Below are 18496 nucleotides of genomic sequence, written 5' to 3' on the forward strand. Positions count from 1 at the left end.
TTTCCTTGTTCCGATGGTTGCAATAAAATAATTTATATTAGTCTGAGTCCTTACAAAAAGCCTGAAGATGTAATTAGAATATTAAACTAATTAAAGAAGTTAGCTCTTGAATCCAACACACATCCTGTATTTGGCTACAATTCATTCACCAAAAAAGTGTCAATGTGAAAAAGGAATATTCTATATTATCTGTTCTACTCGGATTTGATAATAATCATATAATATCAGAACCCACTACAGCTCCACAAAGTGTTTATATGCATGTAGGCTTTTATTTACTCTATGTGGAACCTGTTATTGTCATCACTATAGGTGCCACTATTATGAATTGTTCAAGTTAAAGGTCAGCATGGAGACACATGTACTGAAATGTTTATAAAACGTCATTAAATAGCTGTACTTATAAACAGGTTTCTGACTACTGAGATAGGTATAAAGGATGGCACGGGTCAGTGTATACCATCTGAACAAAAGTGAGAGTCATCATTACACTTCACTTCAGACGTCGTCACAACAGCACCTTATAATAACAATTATGATTACAAGATGGAAAATAATTATATTTTGCTGGTAGCCAATGGCAATGAGGCCTTGGTTTGAGAGATGTCTTAAGAAACCTATTTAATTTAGCCATACTTTTCTGAGAGAGGGAGAATTAGGTTTAAGAAAACAAGCAGTTAAATCAGGTATACACTTAACATCAGATGAATGCAGGAAAAACACTTTATTGATGTCAAAAAACAATATGCAAGAAAAGGGGTTCAAGAGTTGCCTTGAGATGTCACACAGATTGCTCTACCTAATAAAAAAGAAGAGATCCAATGACTTGGCATTCCAAATCACTAAAACCAAGTGACAGTGAATACCAAGTCATGATATTTTTGACAATTATATCTTTTATATCTCAGTATACAAAGTCTGAGCTACATGTATTTTCTTTCCCTCCTATATAAACAGTGATCAATGAGGGTCAGTGGACAGGATATTATCCTCTTTCATCAGTGATTGACAGTGGGCCCATTGAATTTTCTATATTAGGATCAGGAGATGAATACATAGATCCAGCAGAATTGTAACTATATGCCAAGTTAAAAGTGATGGAATGACAAAAATAAAGGTAAGTCTGTTCCTGTTAACCTGTTTTTTTCATTCTTTATTTTCACAAGTTGGAATTCACCTGAAGGACAAACTTATTTCTTTGTCTCACTATCTATATGCCTATAAGGCATACGCAGAAACAATACTGAATTACAACGGAGAAGCCATCTGACTAAATTTATGTGTGTAAAGGACATGCTGACTAAGTTTATATGTGTAAAGGGCATGGAATATAGTTTAAATGATCTTGATTTTAATGTTTACATTCAGACATCTTTCAAAACAAGTTCTTACTGAATGGTATTACTTTCAAACTGCACCTCACATAAAGTAAAGATACATTTTATATTAAGTTGAGTGATGCATCAAATTTCAGTTATTCTATAATGCACTTCTATCTGTATAAGTAATGTAAAAATCAGTCCTTCAGATATTTTGTTGCACACAAAAGTCTTTCAGAAAGGAACAACTAAATATCATATGAAATATATAAAGTTATAGGATGTGTTGATAATGATCCATTTAATGGATCTTTTAAAAGAAAAACACACACCACGAGCAGAAATATGATTTGGTAAAGCTTCAATGTATAAGTGCTTGAATCTTAGTTACATTTATTACTAATGTTAATTTTCAAAATTTTTTATGAAGTGCTTTATATATATATATTAAAGACTTGAAGACTTTCAAAGATTTCTTTATGTTCTTTCATCTAAAAATCCCTTTTCAATTTTCAGCAATTATCTTGTAGCTTGTGCTGTTACTTGAAATAAATCAAAGAAACATCCTGTCATAGAAAAAAAAAAAAGTGAGTATCTACAGTTATGTGTAACCATTACTGCAGGAATACTTTCAAAAAATGTTTCTATAAAGCTAGAATAGCTCAGTGGCTTTGATGTTGGTATTTTAATTGATAAGAATGTATCAGCTAAAAACCTAGAGCTCTAAGCAGTACCAGCCTTCATACAATATTCCTATGAAATGAGGATCAATCCTTCACCACTCAAGAAATTCATAAAGCCCCCCCAAAAAAAAGAGATACTCAAAAATTCATACAGCCCATCAAATCACATCAAGGAAACATGAAAGCCTTCGCATTTCAAGAAAGTTTTAACCACATCAAAAAAAAACAACAAATTCATGCTTTCTCCAAGTTGCTTCCTTTAACTTCAGTCACTTTGAAGTAGAAAAACTGTACCACAAATCTTGATTCCATGTATATTCAACACCAACTCCCACCTAACCAGGAAACCCAAACCTATACTAGAGAAAAAATAACAGTAAAATACCTAAGACAATGCCTAATAAACAAACAAATCTCAAGATAAGTCAACCCAGATATTACTTACAAGAAAAAAAAGGCACCCAGACCCAGCCACCATAACAAGATCACATTCAACTACTAAGTACAACACACAACAAACAAGTTCTTTCCAATGTCTACATCCTTTCCCATCCCCAAAGGAAGATACACCCACTGACTATTCAACAAATGCTCACTCACAGACACTGCCATTGAATCTTCACCACCACCAAAAGAAAAAAACCAACAAGCCTCACACACAGTTCTCTTCCTTCCTTTGCCCCTCAACCAGTGATGATAAGGGTCCACTCTTAGATCACTCCCAGGCAAAACTCCTTCCTTAAAGCAACCTGTAACAAGAGGAATACAGTCACATCTTTCTTCTTACCTCCTCCATCAGCAATCCATTTTTTAATATATTCCAAGTTTAACTAGGCATTGGTTAGGTGGATTATTTGTCACCCCACCAGCAAAATTGAGTTTGTTTCTTAGAGCCATCATGTTTCCCCCATACCAAAATCTGGGTTTTGTATTTTCAGATCCTCTGCTACCCTGATGTAACACAAATTCAATACTGGGTATTTGTTAAAGTAGAACAGAAAACCAGCTATGTAAAAAGAAGCTAAAGGACACCCTAAATTCATAAATTCAAGGTCTGCCCCTTCCACAGCCTCAAATGGGGCATAGAGGAAGAGTAGTTTCCAAGAACCTCAGGTTGTCTTCAAGGGTTTTCCTCAGGAGTTTTCAAATTAAAATTCCTGACAGTTGATGATGATTGTGAAACAGCCAAGCTCGTACTCTTAGCAAACCAAGACCCCAAACATCAATATTTTAAGGAAACATTAAAAAGTGTTTGTAGAGACAAGACAGTTAGCAAAAACAATTTATAATAACAGTTACCATTTCCAATAAAATGTCAATCCATTTACCAACTACTACACCAAATACTTAAGTACCCCTAATCTGGATAACTCAGGCAAAAATAATTATAATTTAGTTAAACACATTGAAGATAATACAGTATATAACAATTTCTCAGCAAAACTCACAGACTCATCCTAACAAATTCCCAAATGATAATATAACCATGCTTGTTTCACTCTCAAATATCAGCATACATATTAAGAAACTAAAAAACATTGCTCCTTGTGAAAACCAAATAACTATTTGAATCCTCAAAAATGTACCTGGCAATTTAACATCCTATCTCCCTCTAATCTAGATATTATTCAATACAATTGTAAAAAAAATAACTGTAATCCTAAAAAAAAAAGGGGCACACATTTTTAACTCTAGGTGACTTTTTTTCAAATAGCTTATTAAAGTGTACAGGCAAATTCTGAGGAAAAGATTATCACTATAATGCTTTTATGACATCTAGAAAAAAATAATATTACACCTAATACCTAAAGTATTAGTTGCACACAAAAATAACAAACTGTATATCACAGTTTACCAATAATAAAGCCACCAAATTTCAGTTTTTAACAAGTTAAGAAAGGCTTTAATTCAGTATGATATAAATGACATTAAATGAAAACTAAGAGCACATATACCATCATGTTCACATGAGTGATATCTAGCTTCTCTTTACTTCATCCCTTGTAAGTCAGAATTAACAATTTATCACACTCATTTACATTTTGATGGTGGTGAGTTGCAGTCTATTACACACACTTTTCTTTAATGACATGTCACACCCACCACAACCACTCACACAGCACAGTATGCTGATGATTTTTGCAGCCCAAAGCATGTAGTGAGAGAACCCACATTTGCAGCTAATAGTGATTAACAATTATTTAACTGCATTTCACAGTGGTGCAAAAATAAAAGTTGTTTTCAATCCATCAAAAAAAAACTATATTTCATAAAACATAAATATGAAATTTCCTAGAATAAAAACGTTCATTTAAACCTATGTCACATTCCTATTACATTTACTAACATAATTTACTTCTTCTCCATAAGAAGATGGATAATTGTGTTTGTATATGTAAAATATCCATAGTATTAGTCATATACAGAGTTTTTATCAGACAACTAAAGAAATATAACTCCCCAATTACTTGAAAAATGTTGGAAAACACAGCTGCATATGTTAAAAACCAAGCATTACATTTATTTGTTTACCTTATGTTCTACACTGACACGTTACATAGATAAAAGTCATCTCAAACATCCTTTCAGTTCAAAACATCTACAAAACTAACAACAAAATTTCATTGGAAAGAATAAAAAAAAGCCAATTGTCTGCACAGGTTTCTATCACAGCAGTCGCACTCTCCACATGGGAAGAAGATATTCCCCTTATAATATGATAAACAGCAAGTAGCATCAAACCACTTACAGTAGCAGAATGTACACTGCATAAATATTTTTACTGCCATTTCATCCTTTATATGTTTTTTTTACACCAGCAAAACAAAACATCTCAAACAGCCTAGTGTTAGAAATTGTCTGATGATGCAAGGATTAGCAGCTCCAGTTTAAAAGTCTGTATGCCATTAATATTTACTTGTATATGAGAATAATATTTAGTGTACACTTAAACATGCAAACTCTATATATTCTAAATTACACCTATGCATGACTTAATGAAACTTAAGTATCATGGGAAATTTCATACCTTTATCTAATTTTGAAAAGATCCTTAACTTGAATATTTGATAGTAACTTTCTTTAATGATACTAAGTATTGCATCTGAGCTGAAGCCTTATAATTTCAATTGTGTCAGTTCTCTCCTCATGAAACAAGTTTTTCTTCTCTAACAAAATAGAAAGGAACAATATAGTATGAAGCCATTATATTTGTTTTGAATCAATCAGTTACAATCACTATGTCTTTGTTATTAAAATATTGGTTGTATATTAATGTTACTAATATTAAACTTTACAAGTTTAATAGTTTACACTCCTTACCTATAAGGTAAATGTTTTTTTAGTTGGTTAATGATGAGAAATATCAATGCCAGCTATTTCTTGTGTGTGTGTGTGTGTGTGTGTGTGTTTATCATAAATGCTTACTAATAAAATATAAACTGAACACATTTTCATCATTTGTGCAATCCCTAAATTTATGAGCATAAAGATCAAAGGTTTGATAATTATATTTCAACTAAGCCATCATCTGATATTTCTTGCAGTGCTCCAAACTATATTTTGTTAGACTATGACTGATGTGACTGTTGGGCACGAAAAAACACAACATGTTATGCTATCAAAAGTCTCAGGTTTTTATAGTTTACTCACTAGGCTATCAGCACAGCCTTCTATTTGTTAACATCTTAAAGATGTTGTTCTTTCATCAACACCAGAAAGTGTTAGCAAAATTTCTCTAAGTACTATTTAAACAAGTACTTGCTCATGTAGCATACAAAACATTATGTTTGATGTAAACATGTACATCTCCAAACTTCATGGTTTCACACAGACAGTGGTCATGTGGCCACTGGAAGATAAAAAAAACTGGCACAATGCAACATTTTTTCCACTGTAATATTACAGTTTATATAAATTATACTTTTTATAATTCCACTTAATATAAGAAAACTTTTCTGTTGGGTATGGATCTTGCACAGATACTTACAACTCATTGGAAACATCATACGAAAACCAGTACATTCACAGGTTCCTAATTTGATGAAGATTTATACAGTTTCAAATACTTTACACAACAAATAGGAATTTGAGCTTTTATACATCTATTATTTCAAACAGATACAAAAAGTCCTCTGGGTTTTGGTTTAGCAATGTAAGAAGACATAACACAGAGAGAATACTTATGGCAAAGCTGTGATGTAACTTTACCAACTGTTGTTTCTGTATGTATAGCTTCCTTGAGATATGAATTCCTGTTCGCTTCATCAACTACAATTTCAAGTAACGAGCAATTAGAGCTATCTTGTTTTGATTTGAAAGCCCTGAAATGAAAACAATTCTAGTGATTTATATTAAACAGTTTCTAAATGCACTCTACTATTTTATTCAACAACTTAGAGCAAAACCTAAGTTTGCAGAATCATAATAGCCCTTATTATTTCCATTCAAACACATGAGTTAATACAAAATAACAGTAATAATAAAGAAAAAGAACAGACAGTTTTGAATAATATCAGGTCTCATCAGCTGTGTCAGAGTTAATATATTACCAAGCAGTTTTTTTAAAAATAGAATACAAGACAAAAAGAAGAGAGGAGTTTGAGAATTTTTATCTTCTTCAGTTGTTGACAGTAAAAGTATTTGAGACTGCATTTTGAGCAAAAATCTAATACTCATGTCTTCCTCCTGTTCTTGTTACAGGTTTTGCTACCTACTGTGTATTGAGCCTTATTTTCAACTTACATAACTATATGTTGATAAAAAAGTGTTAGTCCTATGTGAAAAGAAAGAATATTGTCAAGTAGATTAAAACTTCACCACACAATCTTCTGATCATAATCAATAAAGCTCTGTTGTCATTTTTCCAATTATCTGTCTTGCTGTATAACAAAAAGTAAAATTTCATTCTTATGTACTACAACAAGTTAGTTTAAACCATTACTAAGTCTACTGTCACATTTATTTCAGTGTTATTATATTCTAAAGCAAATAGTGTTATGCAGCATATTAATAAAAATCTCAGTAAGTACATTAACTAACAAATTAATAAAACAGAGTTTATGGAACTAAACTGTAAAGAACAGTAACCAACACGATACTCACATTCAAAGTAACCAACAGTATTTAACAAATAATCTGTTATTTAAAATATTCATACATATACTGTTAAATTACACTCAGATGAATCAAAGTTATAAAATAAATGTGTTGAACTTTAAAATCACAACTATCTCAATATAGAGAAATTGCTAATTTTTTGAGTTCACTTTGTAAAAGATATAGCCAGAAATATGATTTAACATTTAATTTTATTAATCAAAATTTTACAAAATCCCCATATGCTTTTATAAAAATTCATAAAATTGTGTTGTGGCACATCACATTGCAGTTGTCTAAACTATTTTCTTTATATGTGATGAAATTACACATTTATCTATTGACCAAAGAGCTTCACTGCAGTTTATAACATACTTATTCAGCAATAGGCTTTAAATTATAAGCAACAGACAAATTAACACTTTCCAAAATATGAACACTAATTTTATCACTTAAGTTCTGTTAGAAAAACAAATTCTATAAGCAAGTAATTACACTTTTGGAGATAAATCACCCAAAATAAGTATGGTTGTATTTTATTTCCTTAAAATAATTCAGTAGTAATCATTATCCAACAGACTTGTTTCTGGCTTAAAAAAGAACACTTGCTTGAAATGCTACTGATAAAATAAAAGTCAACCACAGCTTTTTGAGGGGATTCATCTAAAAATGTTTATTTTATCACCTTTGAATTTTTCTACTTATACAAGTAAGTATACAAATTTGGTAGTGTAAGTTAAATTCAGGGATCAAGTTAGCTTAATTTAATTTAATGAGTTCATTATCAATTAGGACTGAATACTATAGTCAATGAGTGCAATATTAGAGATTATGTAAGTAGTTACTACACAAATTATCTTAAGCTTACTCTTCTTGTGTTTCATTAGCTAGATTCATACTACTTTACGAATAAAATGTTCTATGCAAGTGAGAATATATTAATGCTTGAAACTCCTATAATAGAACTTCAAAAAAGGCCTGCAGATCAGCTGTCAATTTTGAGACTTCAGATAGTGCATCATATTTGTCAATAAACCTTTTAATTTCAATCAGCCACTTGAGATACTATAATCCACAAGTAGCAGTAAAAAAGTATAAAGTAATTTCTTTAAACTACATAGCATGAGTATATGAATTAATTAACCAATTACTGAAACTTATGCAGAAGAAAAACAGTAAATATCCAGAATATCTGGAAAATCTATAACCAGGAAAATTTCTGAAACATTCAATAGCACAATGTAACTGAAAAATACTACCATATTTGGGAAAGATATTACTTTTTTATGGCACAAAAATTTTCATCTTGGTATACATTTTAAATACATAACGTACAATGAATTCAAAATTTAAAAATGATGAAATAACTAATAAACAAAAATCAACATAATAATTTATAAATAAAACTTAAGTAAATCAAAATAATTTAAAGTATTTCCAATTTTTAGTTATTTTAATCATCATTACAGCTGAAGAAAAGAAATTACCCAAAGTGTTAAAAGTTAACATTTTCTTAATCTGAAAACGTATTTCTGATAGACACTCAACTCTGCACATAGATTAACTATCTTTTTCACACATCTGCCTATAGGATTTGCATACTTCTACCACTGAGCTAATTTCCACCTTAATTTCAAGGTTTAACATGGTACATAATGAAACTAGCATGAGACAAAAGACCTCCAACAATATGAGGGTGAAACAGCCTCTATGCAACTGTGCAACCTCTATGTACAGTTACTCCCACTATGAAATTGCATGCACTCTTGACATATTTATTCTTTGATAAGTCAAGGAAAAAATGTATTGGAAGTGAAGATGGCAGTATGGTGAGATAACTCACCTCTATGTACAGAATAGCTAGAATCTCACAGTGAATTGGTGGAAGGACTAGAGTAACAAAGTTTTAAACCTAAATAACTCCATCCAGGAAGTGCCCAAAGACAAAAACCGAATAAAGATGACACCTGATGGCAAGGGCTATATAAAGGCACACATGAAAGAGACTGCATCTTGTCTCAACTGGGTACCAAAGTATACACTTTGCCAAGAAAGTAAGGGGGAGAGAAGCAAATGAGTTCCCTGTGTCATATGAATGGGGAGAATATAACAAAGCACTTGCATGCTCGAGGTCAGTTAGCCAATATGTGTAGTTTGGTTGGTGCACTTCATACCTTATTCACACCTTAACTACTGAACAGGCTCTGCTGCAAGAGGAAGGCATAATAAGAATGTACTTTGTTATTCATACAGTGTTTGCTCACCTCACCTTTAATGAACAAACTATAGCTGCATGAAAAGGGCACATTAAATATGTAGTACATTTTTCACAGGTTTCCCCTTCTCTGAAAGCATCACCACCACTCCTCATCCAATTGCACCGAGCCCAACTGATGATAATTCTCCATGGTCCACACCCTTGCAGATATAGGAACTGGTAAGTGGCAAGGGTTATATGTGATCCACTAAAAGAATGGGAGGATTTGCAATGGAGGACCCAGAGAAGTGTCCAGATTCCCAATGAACCACTAGTATGAAAGATATTTTACTGGAGACAGTGCAATGAGCAACCTCAAAACTGTATCTTTCAAAGCCAGCAAGTAAAATCCAAAGAAGTGGGCAGAAATGTATAGATCAAAGAATAGTGACTGCAGGGAGATGAATACCCACAAGAGTCAATAGAGCCAGGTGATAAAAATAACAAAAGACAAATGTTTGAGAACTCATCCACAGATCATAGAAAATAAGGTGTAAGGAAGTGAGACAGAATATGAAATAGATGCAAAAAAGCATGAAATAGCCTGAAACTACATTCATCCAGAAATCATATAAAAATTGCAAGAGTTGAAGAGCCCATCCAATGAGAGAAGAAAGAAGTGTGGTTCCCAGAAGAAAAAAACCCTCATAGCATACATAAATGACAGTGACCATGAAATGGAGATGTTCATGACAAGTAATATCAAGTAGCCTGAACAAGAGAAGTTGATCCAGGGCTAAAATATCCAAGAGGCAAAAATAGAAGGAAGTGTATTAAGAAAACAAAATTGGAAACTACACCAGATGACAGAATTCTGAAGTAGAATAGATATTTGAACAATAGTAACAGGTGAAAAAAAATGAGGAAATAAGTCTTAAGAGAAATGTGGTATGAAGGGTAAGAAGTTAAAGGCTTCAACAGGGCATATGTGGAAGCAGTATAGAAGATTGGCAAAGAAGAAATAAGTGGAGAGTGCAAGTGAAGAAAACACCTTATGGTACCTGAAAAAGAGAAATGTAGTGGTTAATGCTAACTCATAATCAGTAATAACAGAGAGTGGCAAACCATGGTAAAGCAACCAAGAGTGACAGGAATGTGACAATAAAAAGGCTATAGAGTCCAGCTTAAAGAATGACAGACCAGAGAAATCTCACACAAGATGTAAAGACAATATCTCATGGTGAAACAGTGATGTATGAGGCTGAATAAAGTGAGAGAAGATACTGAGAAGAAAGATAGTCTGGATTTCAAGCAAAGAAACATAAGAAACCAAGGCTGATCTAGCTAAACAGGTGCCACTAAGGAGTGTTGCATATGGACTCAAGAAAGGAAACAAAGAGGAGGATAGGCATAGTGCAAAAAATGTGAGGTCAGTCCTGACTGAGAGCATCAATAGTTAGAGTTGAATTATGAAGAACTAGAGATCAGGAGAGAGGAAGCTTAGAGTAGCAAAGGCATTTAAAAGAGACACGCCTGACCAAGACTAATTATGGGTACTACATTGATGGTCAATGTAAGAAATGACCAAGGAATTGTTCTAGTGGACCATGACCAAACAATCCAACAGAAAGTGCAGGAAATATAGAGAATACCAGATGAACAGATAGAAATTCAAGCACATTGATATGTAGTGAATTTTTGTCCTGTATTCAAACAGTAGGTGTCATTTAGAGATGAGTCCCAGCATGAGAGGGAAGCATTGGAGAAGAGATGGAAAGCTAGTCTTGGGAAAAGCAAAGTAACTGCAGAAGTAATGTTGGCATCATCTAGCCACTATGATAATCCCTCAAGTAGCAGATGAAAGAAATTTAGAAATGAGGATAAGAGAACCCCAAAAAAATGGTCCATTGGTCTTGGAAGGTCTTCTAGAGGAGATGCATGTGCGTGCACTCCCAAAAAATGAAAGGTTGCAGTGAAGCCAGAGTCCCCAAAGGTAAAAAAACCTCTTACACAGGGTGAAAATAAAAAGTGTCAGTCTTGATGATCAGACACACCATATCTTGCAGATGAAATGAGAAGGTTGAGGTCATTGTGAGAAGAGTTGAAGAAAGCACCCAGGTGTATCAAATATTGAGCAGGCATGAGAAAGAGCTTGGATATTTTGACAGCATCCTGCAGAAGAGTAGGCCTTCTAAGGATAGGCCAGTAGGAGCTAAATACCCATATAAAAGCAGTAAACCAGTTCCAGGCTGTGAAGGTACTGAGAAAAAGTCCTCATGACACTATGTCATATGAGAAGCCTGATGGAGAAAAAGTAAAAATTGACTGGTAGAGTCAATCAAGATGTGGAGGAAGGTATCTTGAATGTAGAGCTTGATCCTCCACTACATGGAATAAAAGGATCACTGGAATGAAAAGAAATCTTCCATCCAGAAATATGGAATGATCAGATTGCAGCTGAAATATGAAAGGGTGATTTTTGGATGCTAGTCTTTAATCTTGTGGAGAGACAAAGTGATGACAGTAAAAAAACTCAGAAAAGGAGTTTTTGTCCTAAAATAGTATGTATGGCTAAAAAATCCAATACTGTTTCCTTGAGATGCTGAAAACAGAGACATGCTATTTCAGTCTGGATCACTAGTGAAACAGTAATAGTGAAGAAATGGAGCCCAATGAAGACTATGTACATAAGAAGTAGGAAATTATACATCCAAGAGAAGTGTATACAGACCAAGCAAGTCTCAACAGCAGAGGAACCAAGTATTGATGGACAGACCAGAAAAAGTAAAATAGGCTAAGTTGGTAAAAAAAGAAAAGAAAATGTACCTCATGCAGTGCAATGATGTGCCTCATAAAAACAGTGGAAGGAGTAAAAGGTAATACAAAAGAGTTATGAGTAAAAGAAGATGCATAAATTCAAAACTACAGAGTGAAACAGAAGGTAAGAGTTCTGTTCCTGAAACAGGCAAACGAGAGTCCAAAGATGGGGAATCTATGAATGGAAAGAATTAGGTTCAGGGAGTAAAAAATAGGAAGTAATAAAGGTCACAGATAAATGGTAAGGAAAGGAAAGTTAATTGAAAAATCATAAGCAGAAAGAGATAAGAAATTTGAGGACACTACTCAAAATGTAGTGTTACCTAAATCAAACCAAGTGAAATACTATGTTCAAATGGTTACTCACAATTGAGAAAAAATTGAATGTTGGTTAAAGTGATGGGAGGAGTAGGGCTATAAAGTATGCAGCCATCCACAACATATTAAATCATTATAATGAAGCAAAGATGTTCAGATAAAACCAAAGTTTTATAAATGAATGACAATCTTATCAAAGTAAAATTAGATACATCTATCCCATAAACAGTCAAGAAGAAGAATGAAGTTATCATGAATGCAAGTGCCAAGTGCACATGGAAGTTGCACTACCCTGCTGTTGGTGAAGGGCTTTTGTAGCATAATGATGTAATGTTGCATCAGGCCAGTTTCTATTAAATATGTGAATATTACTTTAAAGTTACTTTAAGGTTAGTGGCATGGAAATCTCACAGGCAGACATAAGAGGAAGATAGCTATTCTGTATGATGAGGTATCTCAGAAAATAATAAACTGGACAAGTTACTATTTTTTATTACGACAGTACAAACAAATACGTATCACAAGGAGAAGCTGAAATTAACAAGCACAACCTACCTAGTTATGGCTTTATTTAGAGCATTGTTGTTGAAAGTCATAGAGTGGATGTGAATAACATGTAAATTCGGAAGCTGCAACATTTGTTCAGAAAAGATACAGACAGTTAGCAAAAGTTGATATTTCCTTTAAAAAATTTGTACCATACAATATAAACCATTGAAATAACTAAGCAATTTCAGATTCATATGGAAGTAGAATAACTTAAGGGTCTAAGAAGGAAAATATTAGGAATATGGCTTTAAAAAGAGAGTTGATATCAAATGAATGCTCTTGCCAATAACAAAAAATACTACACCTCCAAGTGGCTGTATTCTTCTTATACCAAATTCATGTTATTTTTTAAAGTTACTTGAAATTTAAAAAAAATACCATAAATGGGGTATTATTTATAAACACCTCAACAAACACATTATAAATATCAAAGACAAATTGAGAACACTAATTTTACTTTAATTTCTCTGGTTTAGTACTATTTGACTTCTTCCCAATCTTATAACTATTAAAGACAGCATTCATTCTACCATCTTTTGCTACATATCATAGAGTCCTCCACCAATTCATATATATATTTATTATATATCATTCAGGTATGAAGTTTGACTTTTAAGTGGTTTTGTTGACCCATTTCACAAGCTTCCTTTCCTTAAGTTCACATATTTATACTTACGATAATTGTATAAAAAGAAAAATTTTTATGGATTGGAAGTTTCAAACTAGACAAAATTCAAGGAATGTTTTTTTTTACAAAATAATCTGTTAAAAATTAAGCAATTTATCAATATTAAAAATGACTACCACCACTTTCATTAGTTAATTAAAATCTTACATTTACCAAAGTCCATTTATATAAGCAAAACTATCAGAAAATAAATGCCTTTTTTTTTTTTCTGAAGTTATCAGAAGTTTCCTTATGGTTCTAACTAAACAACTGCTTATTGATATTTATGTACCTAAACATACTTTTTCACAAGATGTAAATTATCATCTACTTGATGATCTAAATTCCCAAAACCATGCAACTGTAAAGAGGTTTTTATCATTTATTTTTTAAAGTTGAAATTATGTTCAGTTTTGTTTTTGTTTTGCAAAACATTGGCACATGTAAACATAATTTAATGTCAATATAAGTCAACCTACCAAATGAAAGTTATGGTAATGCTTTAAATTAAACTAATCTTTAATAATGAAGCCTTAAAACATCACCTTCCCAAATATACTTACTTGAAAAAGAGATCTTACAACCATATTAGCATTTATTTTACCACTTTCATAGGTTAAGAGACAAAGACGTTGTAAACCTTTTATTTCCTGAATGGCAATCCAAAAATTTTGTGAATCGAGGTCTAAAGCTTTATGTCCTATCCTTAATAAAAAACCAAAAAAACAACAATAAACCAATATAACTAAGCCATCAATACGAAAGTTTATATTTTACTCTTAAATTATCCTTCTGTAGAAAAGAATATTGTTTCAAATCAGTTTTAGCTATCATTTTTGTTCCATAGCAAATTCACATACTAAAGTTGTTGATAATATTTGATTTATTCACTTCTAGTTTGTTTAACAAAAACAAATAAGATATCACCAATTAGAATCTATAGCAAAATTTACATATTTTTAAAATATTTTTTCTAGTTGCTTCTTTCCTATCTGTCATCACATATTATTTAAGATCCAGTTTTATGAATTTTGCTATTCCTGACACTCTTATAATATAAATTTCATGAAAGTCCTGTAAGAAACTAATGTTTGATAAAAATTTCCCTGCAAGATCATACAATTATGCTAAAAGTGAACATTTTCCTAGACAAAAGAGGAGAATATGTAATGACAATAAAAAAAACACATGAATTTTAAGTACAGCTACCTGGTAACCAGTCATGGTGAAAAGTGATAATCCAGATTTAAATAACCAACACACAAATTTGGAAAAATGGGGAATAGAAGGAACAGAATGGAAAAAAATATAATGCAAAGACCCACTACAAAAGGTACACCCTTGTCATGGATAAACAAGGAGGAAGGAAGAACAATCCAAACAATAAAGAAGGATTGCTAAATGTAAAGAAAGTCTGGAACTGGAAAAAACCCAAGTGTAAAGATGGAGTGACAATGCTGTTGGATGGGAGAGGGTGGAGTGAGGTTGAAGGAATATGGCGAGTGATAGAGGTGAGAAACAAAAACAGGATAGAAGTTGCAAAAGAAGAAACCATGACTGAGCTGGTCAGTAAGAAGTTATCAGGATGACTAAAGATGGAATATCCAGAATGAGGGAAAACATGAATAGAAGGGAAAGCATGGAGTAAAAAAAAAAAAAAGGTTGAATCAGTCTGAATAGATGCATTCCAGCTAAAACTGAGAGAGGACAAACATGAAACAAGAAAAAGGGAAGTAGGGTGTTGATAATAGTGGCAAAATCATTAAGAATTGTATCCAGACAAGAGCACAGCAACTTCAATGTCAGAGGAACAAGGGGCATAGATAGCATCTTGGTAGGTCTCAGGAGATAATCCACAACAAGACTCAGGGCAACCAGAATAGAACAAGCTGTTAGGCATACTTGTATGTCCAGAAAAAGAGGGCTGATAGGATTGAAACAGGGGAAGAGAGAGAGATATGAAGATGCTCCCTAATGATTTATAAAGACAACTGCAAATATACAGTACGTATAATCAAGGGACATCTACAAAGCTATTATGGGAGGAGAAGTGATGTATTATCTCAGAATTTAACCACCATATTTTGGTGGTTTGGTAAACCAGCTGTTTAGATAGCATTATTCAGTACAAACAATGCTTTCTGTGTGTCAAAAATCTATATTCTGGAAAGATTCTTTATTTAGATATATTAGCATTTTTTACTTAATTTATTTGCATGTATAATGTTTAAAAAAAGTTACATCACTTTGTTCTACACAAAAAGTCGCATTTATCCCAAAAATACCTGTAGTACTCAAGATATGTCTGTAAATTGATGACATCAATCTTACTCAGACTCTGACAAGATGGGATGTTCGTAAGAAATGTAAAAATACTTTTACATTGCCACCAGATAGTTTGCATGTAACATTTACAAAACCCCTAGACTATATTTTGTTTCTCAATATCACTCTACATTGTATTTGGTATTTACCTTCTTCTACTACAAATTGTCACTAAACCATCTATGTAGGGTAAAATGAATAGTTGGTAACTCTGACATTAAATACATAATAGCATGTTGAATTGCACTCTGTAAAAAGTCATGGAACATGTGTACTTTTTCTCCACCAATGCATATGTAGTTAAAATTAATCACTTTTAAGGTTAATATTTGCCTGTATGTGAAAAAATTAGTACCATTTATAGTAGTTGTGCACACACATGCCATATGATATATTTTTCATCCAAAGTGCAATAGGTTGTAATATACATTTTACTGATGGACATTACAACTCTTATGATCAACATAGTCTTCATTTCAATTTGTCTTAGCACTACAAAAAACATTAATGAATATAAACAAAAAAATATATCATACTTAAATTTAGAGTAATTATTCAAATGAACTGTCAAAGAATTGAACTCAAAACAATAAATAAAATATCTGGTTATGCATTTGAGGTAAAATATTAATGAAAATTCACTGCAGTTTTGACATAGTGTACACCTTATGAAAACTTGCCTAAGATCAATCAGACGATTAAGATTTCTTAAAGTCACTAGGAGAGAAGCCAAATATGTGATGTGAGCATATTCCCCCACATAATGTAGCCTCAACTGTTGTAGAAGTTGACAGTTTTCCCCTATTAATTCAAGAAATTTTCCATGGCGAACTCCTGCCAAGTATGAAAGTGTGAGTGCCCTAAGATGCTTAAATCTGGAGACTGGTATGAGATCTTGGCCTCCACAATTTCCATGTTTTGTTTTCCTATATAAAAAATAATACAGAACTTACATGCCGAAGCAAAAGCACCACTTTTCATTGATATCTACTTCTTGTTATATATGAATAATATGTTTTAGAAAACCCAAGCTTGTAATAGTTAAGGTAAAATTTGCTACAATCAAAATGACCAAGATTATGCACTTTATTTTTAAATTTAAAGTAATATTTGCCCAAAGATGCTGATTAAAGCCAATTTATCCCATGAAACACCTAACTCTCACAACCTATCACATGACTACTTTTCTACCTTTACTAACAAGTCGACAACTTGATAAATACACTTCAAAATAATTTCAGCATAAGCTTTTGTTTAACTGTGCAGATGTTCACAAAGCTTGATATATACAACTTGTAAATTTTGCTTAGATGTAATTTACAAGTATCAATTTAAATACAATGTACTGTAATTCTAGAATCATTTATAAGATCCAATGAACAGTATACTTGAAGGATAAAGTATGAGTTTTAAAAATTAAACAGAAGTCATTACATAAAATCAATGTTAAGAAGACATTTTCTTACGTGCAATCCCACCCTTCAATGTCTAATTCTTCTAAAAATGGACAATGTTCTGCCAACTCTTTCAGGGGTACTGATCCTTCACGCTTAGGTAAAGAAATTTATATAAATAAAAGAGACATACATTAAAAATACTTTATTTTCAACATCCTGATTGAACTCCAACCTTCACCACCAACATCAAACTTGCTACAAAAGTTTTGGATAAAAGCATAGCTTTTTAAAAATTACTTGTATCAAATTTGTGAGCTACATAAATTGTTCTGAATTTTGCCACAGGAATTGACTCAAACATGACAACATGCTGAATACAAATGTTTACAGAAGAAAAATAACCAACACACACACACAAACACGTATGTACTATTACCTCAATTTCAAGCCTTGGACGTTTGTGAAGACCTATAACTCTTCTCTCAGCATCAAAATTCTTAGTAAAATTTTGCATATCTGCACGTACAGCACAGCTGTGAAGTTTCAGTTTTCTTAATCCTAAATAAGATCTTGAAATCATTACAACTTGGATAAAAAAAAATAAATGAATTCAGTTCTCAAACTTGAAAATGAAAGTTGTAGAAGCTCGTAAAATTAATTTTATTCAAGAAGGAAAAACATTAAAGTATCATACTTCAAATATATTAAAAATCACTTGAGAACTTTGAAATATTTTGATCCCATTGGTTTTGATATTTATGCTTATATGTACTATTAAAAATCTTGGACATTATAAACAGAAAAAAATAAATATACTGTTTGAAACTATTTAACTTGTTATATTTGTATTTCAATCAGATATTGGTTTTCATTACCTTTTATGGCATGTGGGTGATAATTAAAGTTTGCAGGTAACCTTAACAGTCTGGGGCAGATCTTAGCCCAAAGGCCCAACATTGTGTGTTTATTAAAGGCATGCTAACTTGTAAATTTTTGGAAAATAAAGAATATCAGAAACGCAATTTCCTGCATCTTAACAAATTATAAAAGAATGAACTAAAATTAAAACAAAAGGTAATAAATGTTTGCATTCACATTAAATATTTTTGTGTCTAAGCTTTATTTGC

The 18496-nt window shown here is 32.2% G+C and overlaps 1 protein-coding gene across 5 annotated transcripts in view; it reads right to left on the reverse strand.

The window, feature by feature from the left end:
• Positions 1 to 3882: 3882 nt before the first annotated feature.
• LOC143246209 (uncharacterized) overlaps positions 3883 to 18496 on the reverse strand; it is a 31532-nt gene continuing 16918 nt past the window's right edge. The window contains exons 5-10 of one of the 5 annotated variants that reach the window (XM_076492465.1): positions 17806 to 17927; positions 17439 to 17521; positions 16653 to 16898; positions 14288 to 14352; positions 12987 to 13060; positions 3883 to 6324 (exon numbers count right to left, since the gene is read on the reverse strand). In XM_076492465.1, the coding sequence (XP_076348580.1) occupies positions 12999 to 13060; positions 14288 to 14352; positions 16653 to 16898; positions 17439 to 17521; positions 17806 to 17927 (578 nt within the window). In that variant the 3' untranslated portion in view covers positions 3883 to 6324; positions 12987 to 12998. Of the gene's footprint in view, positions 6325 to 12986; positions 13061 to 14210; positions 14353 to 16652; positions 16899 to 17438; positions 17522 to 17805; positions 17928 to 18496 lie in introns of all 5 variants that reach the window. The other 4 variants (XM_076492463.1, XR_013025853.1, XM_076492466.1 and 1 more) reach the window with 4 other exon arrangements.

Source organism: Tachypleus tridentatus, chromosome 3 (assembly GCF_004210375.1).
Source record: "Tachypleus tridentatus isolate NWPU-2018 chromosome 3, ASM421037v1, whole genome shotgun sequence".
Classification (NCBI taxonomy): domain Eukaryota; kingdom Metazoa; phylum Arthropoda; class Merostomata; order Xiphosura; family Limulidae; genus Tachypleus; species Tachypleus tridentatus.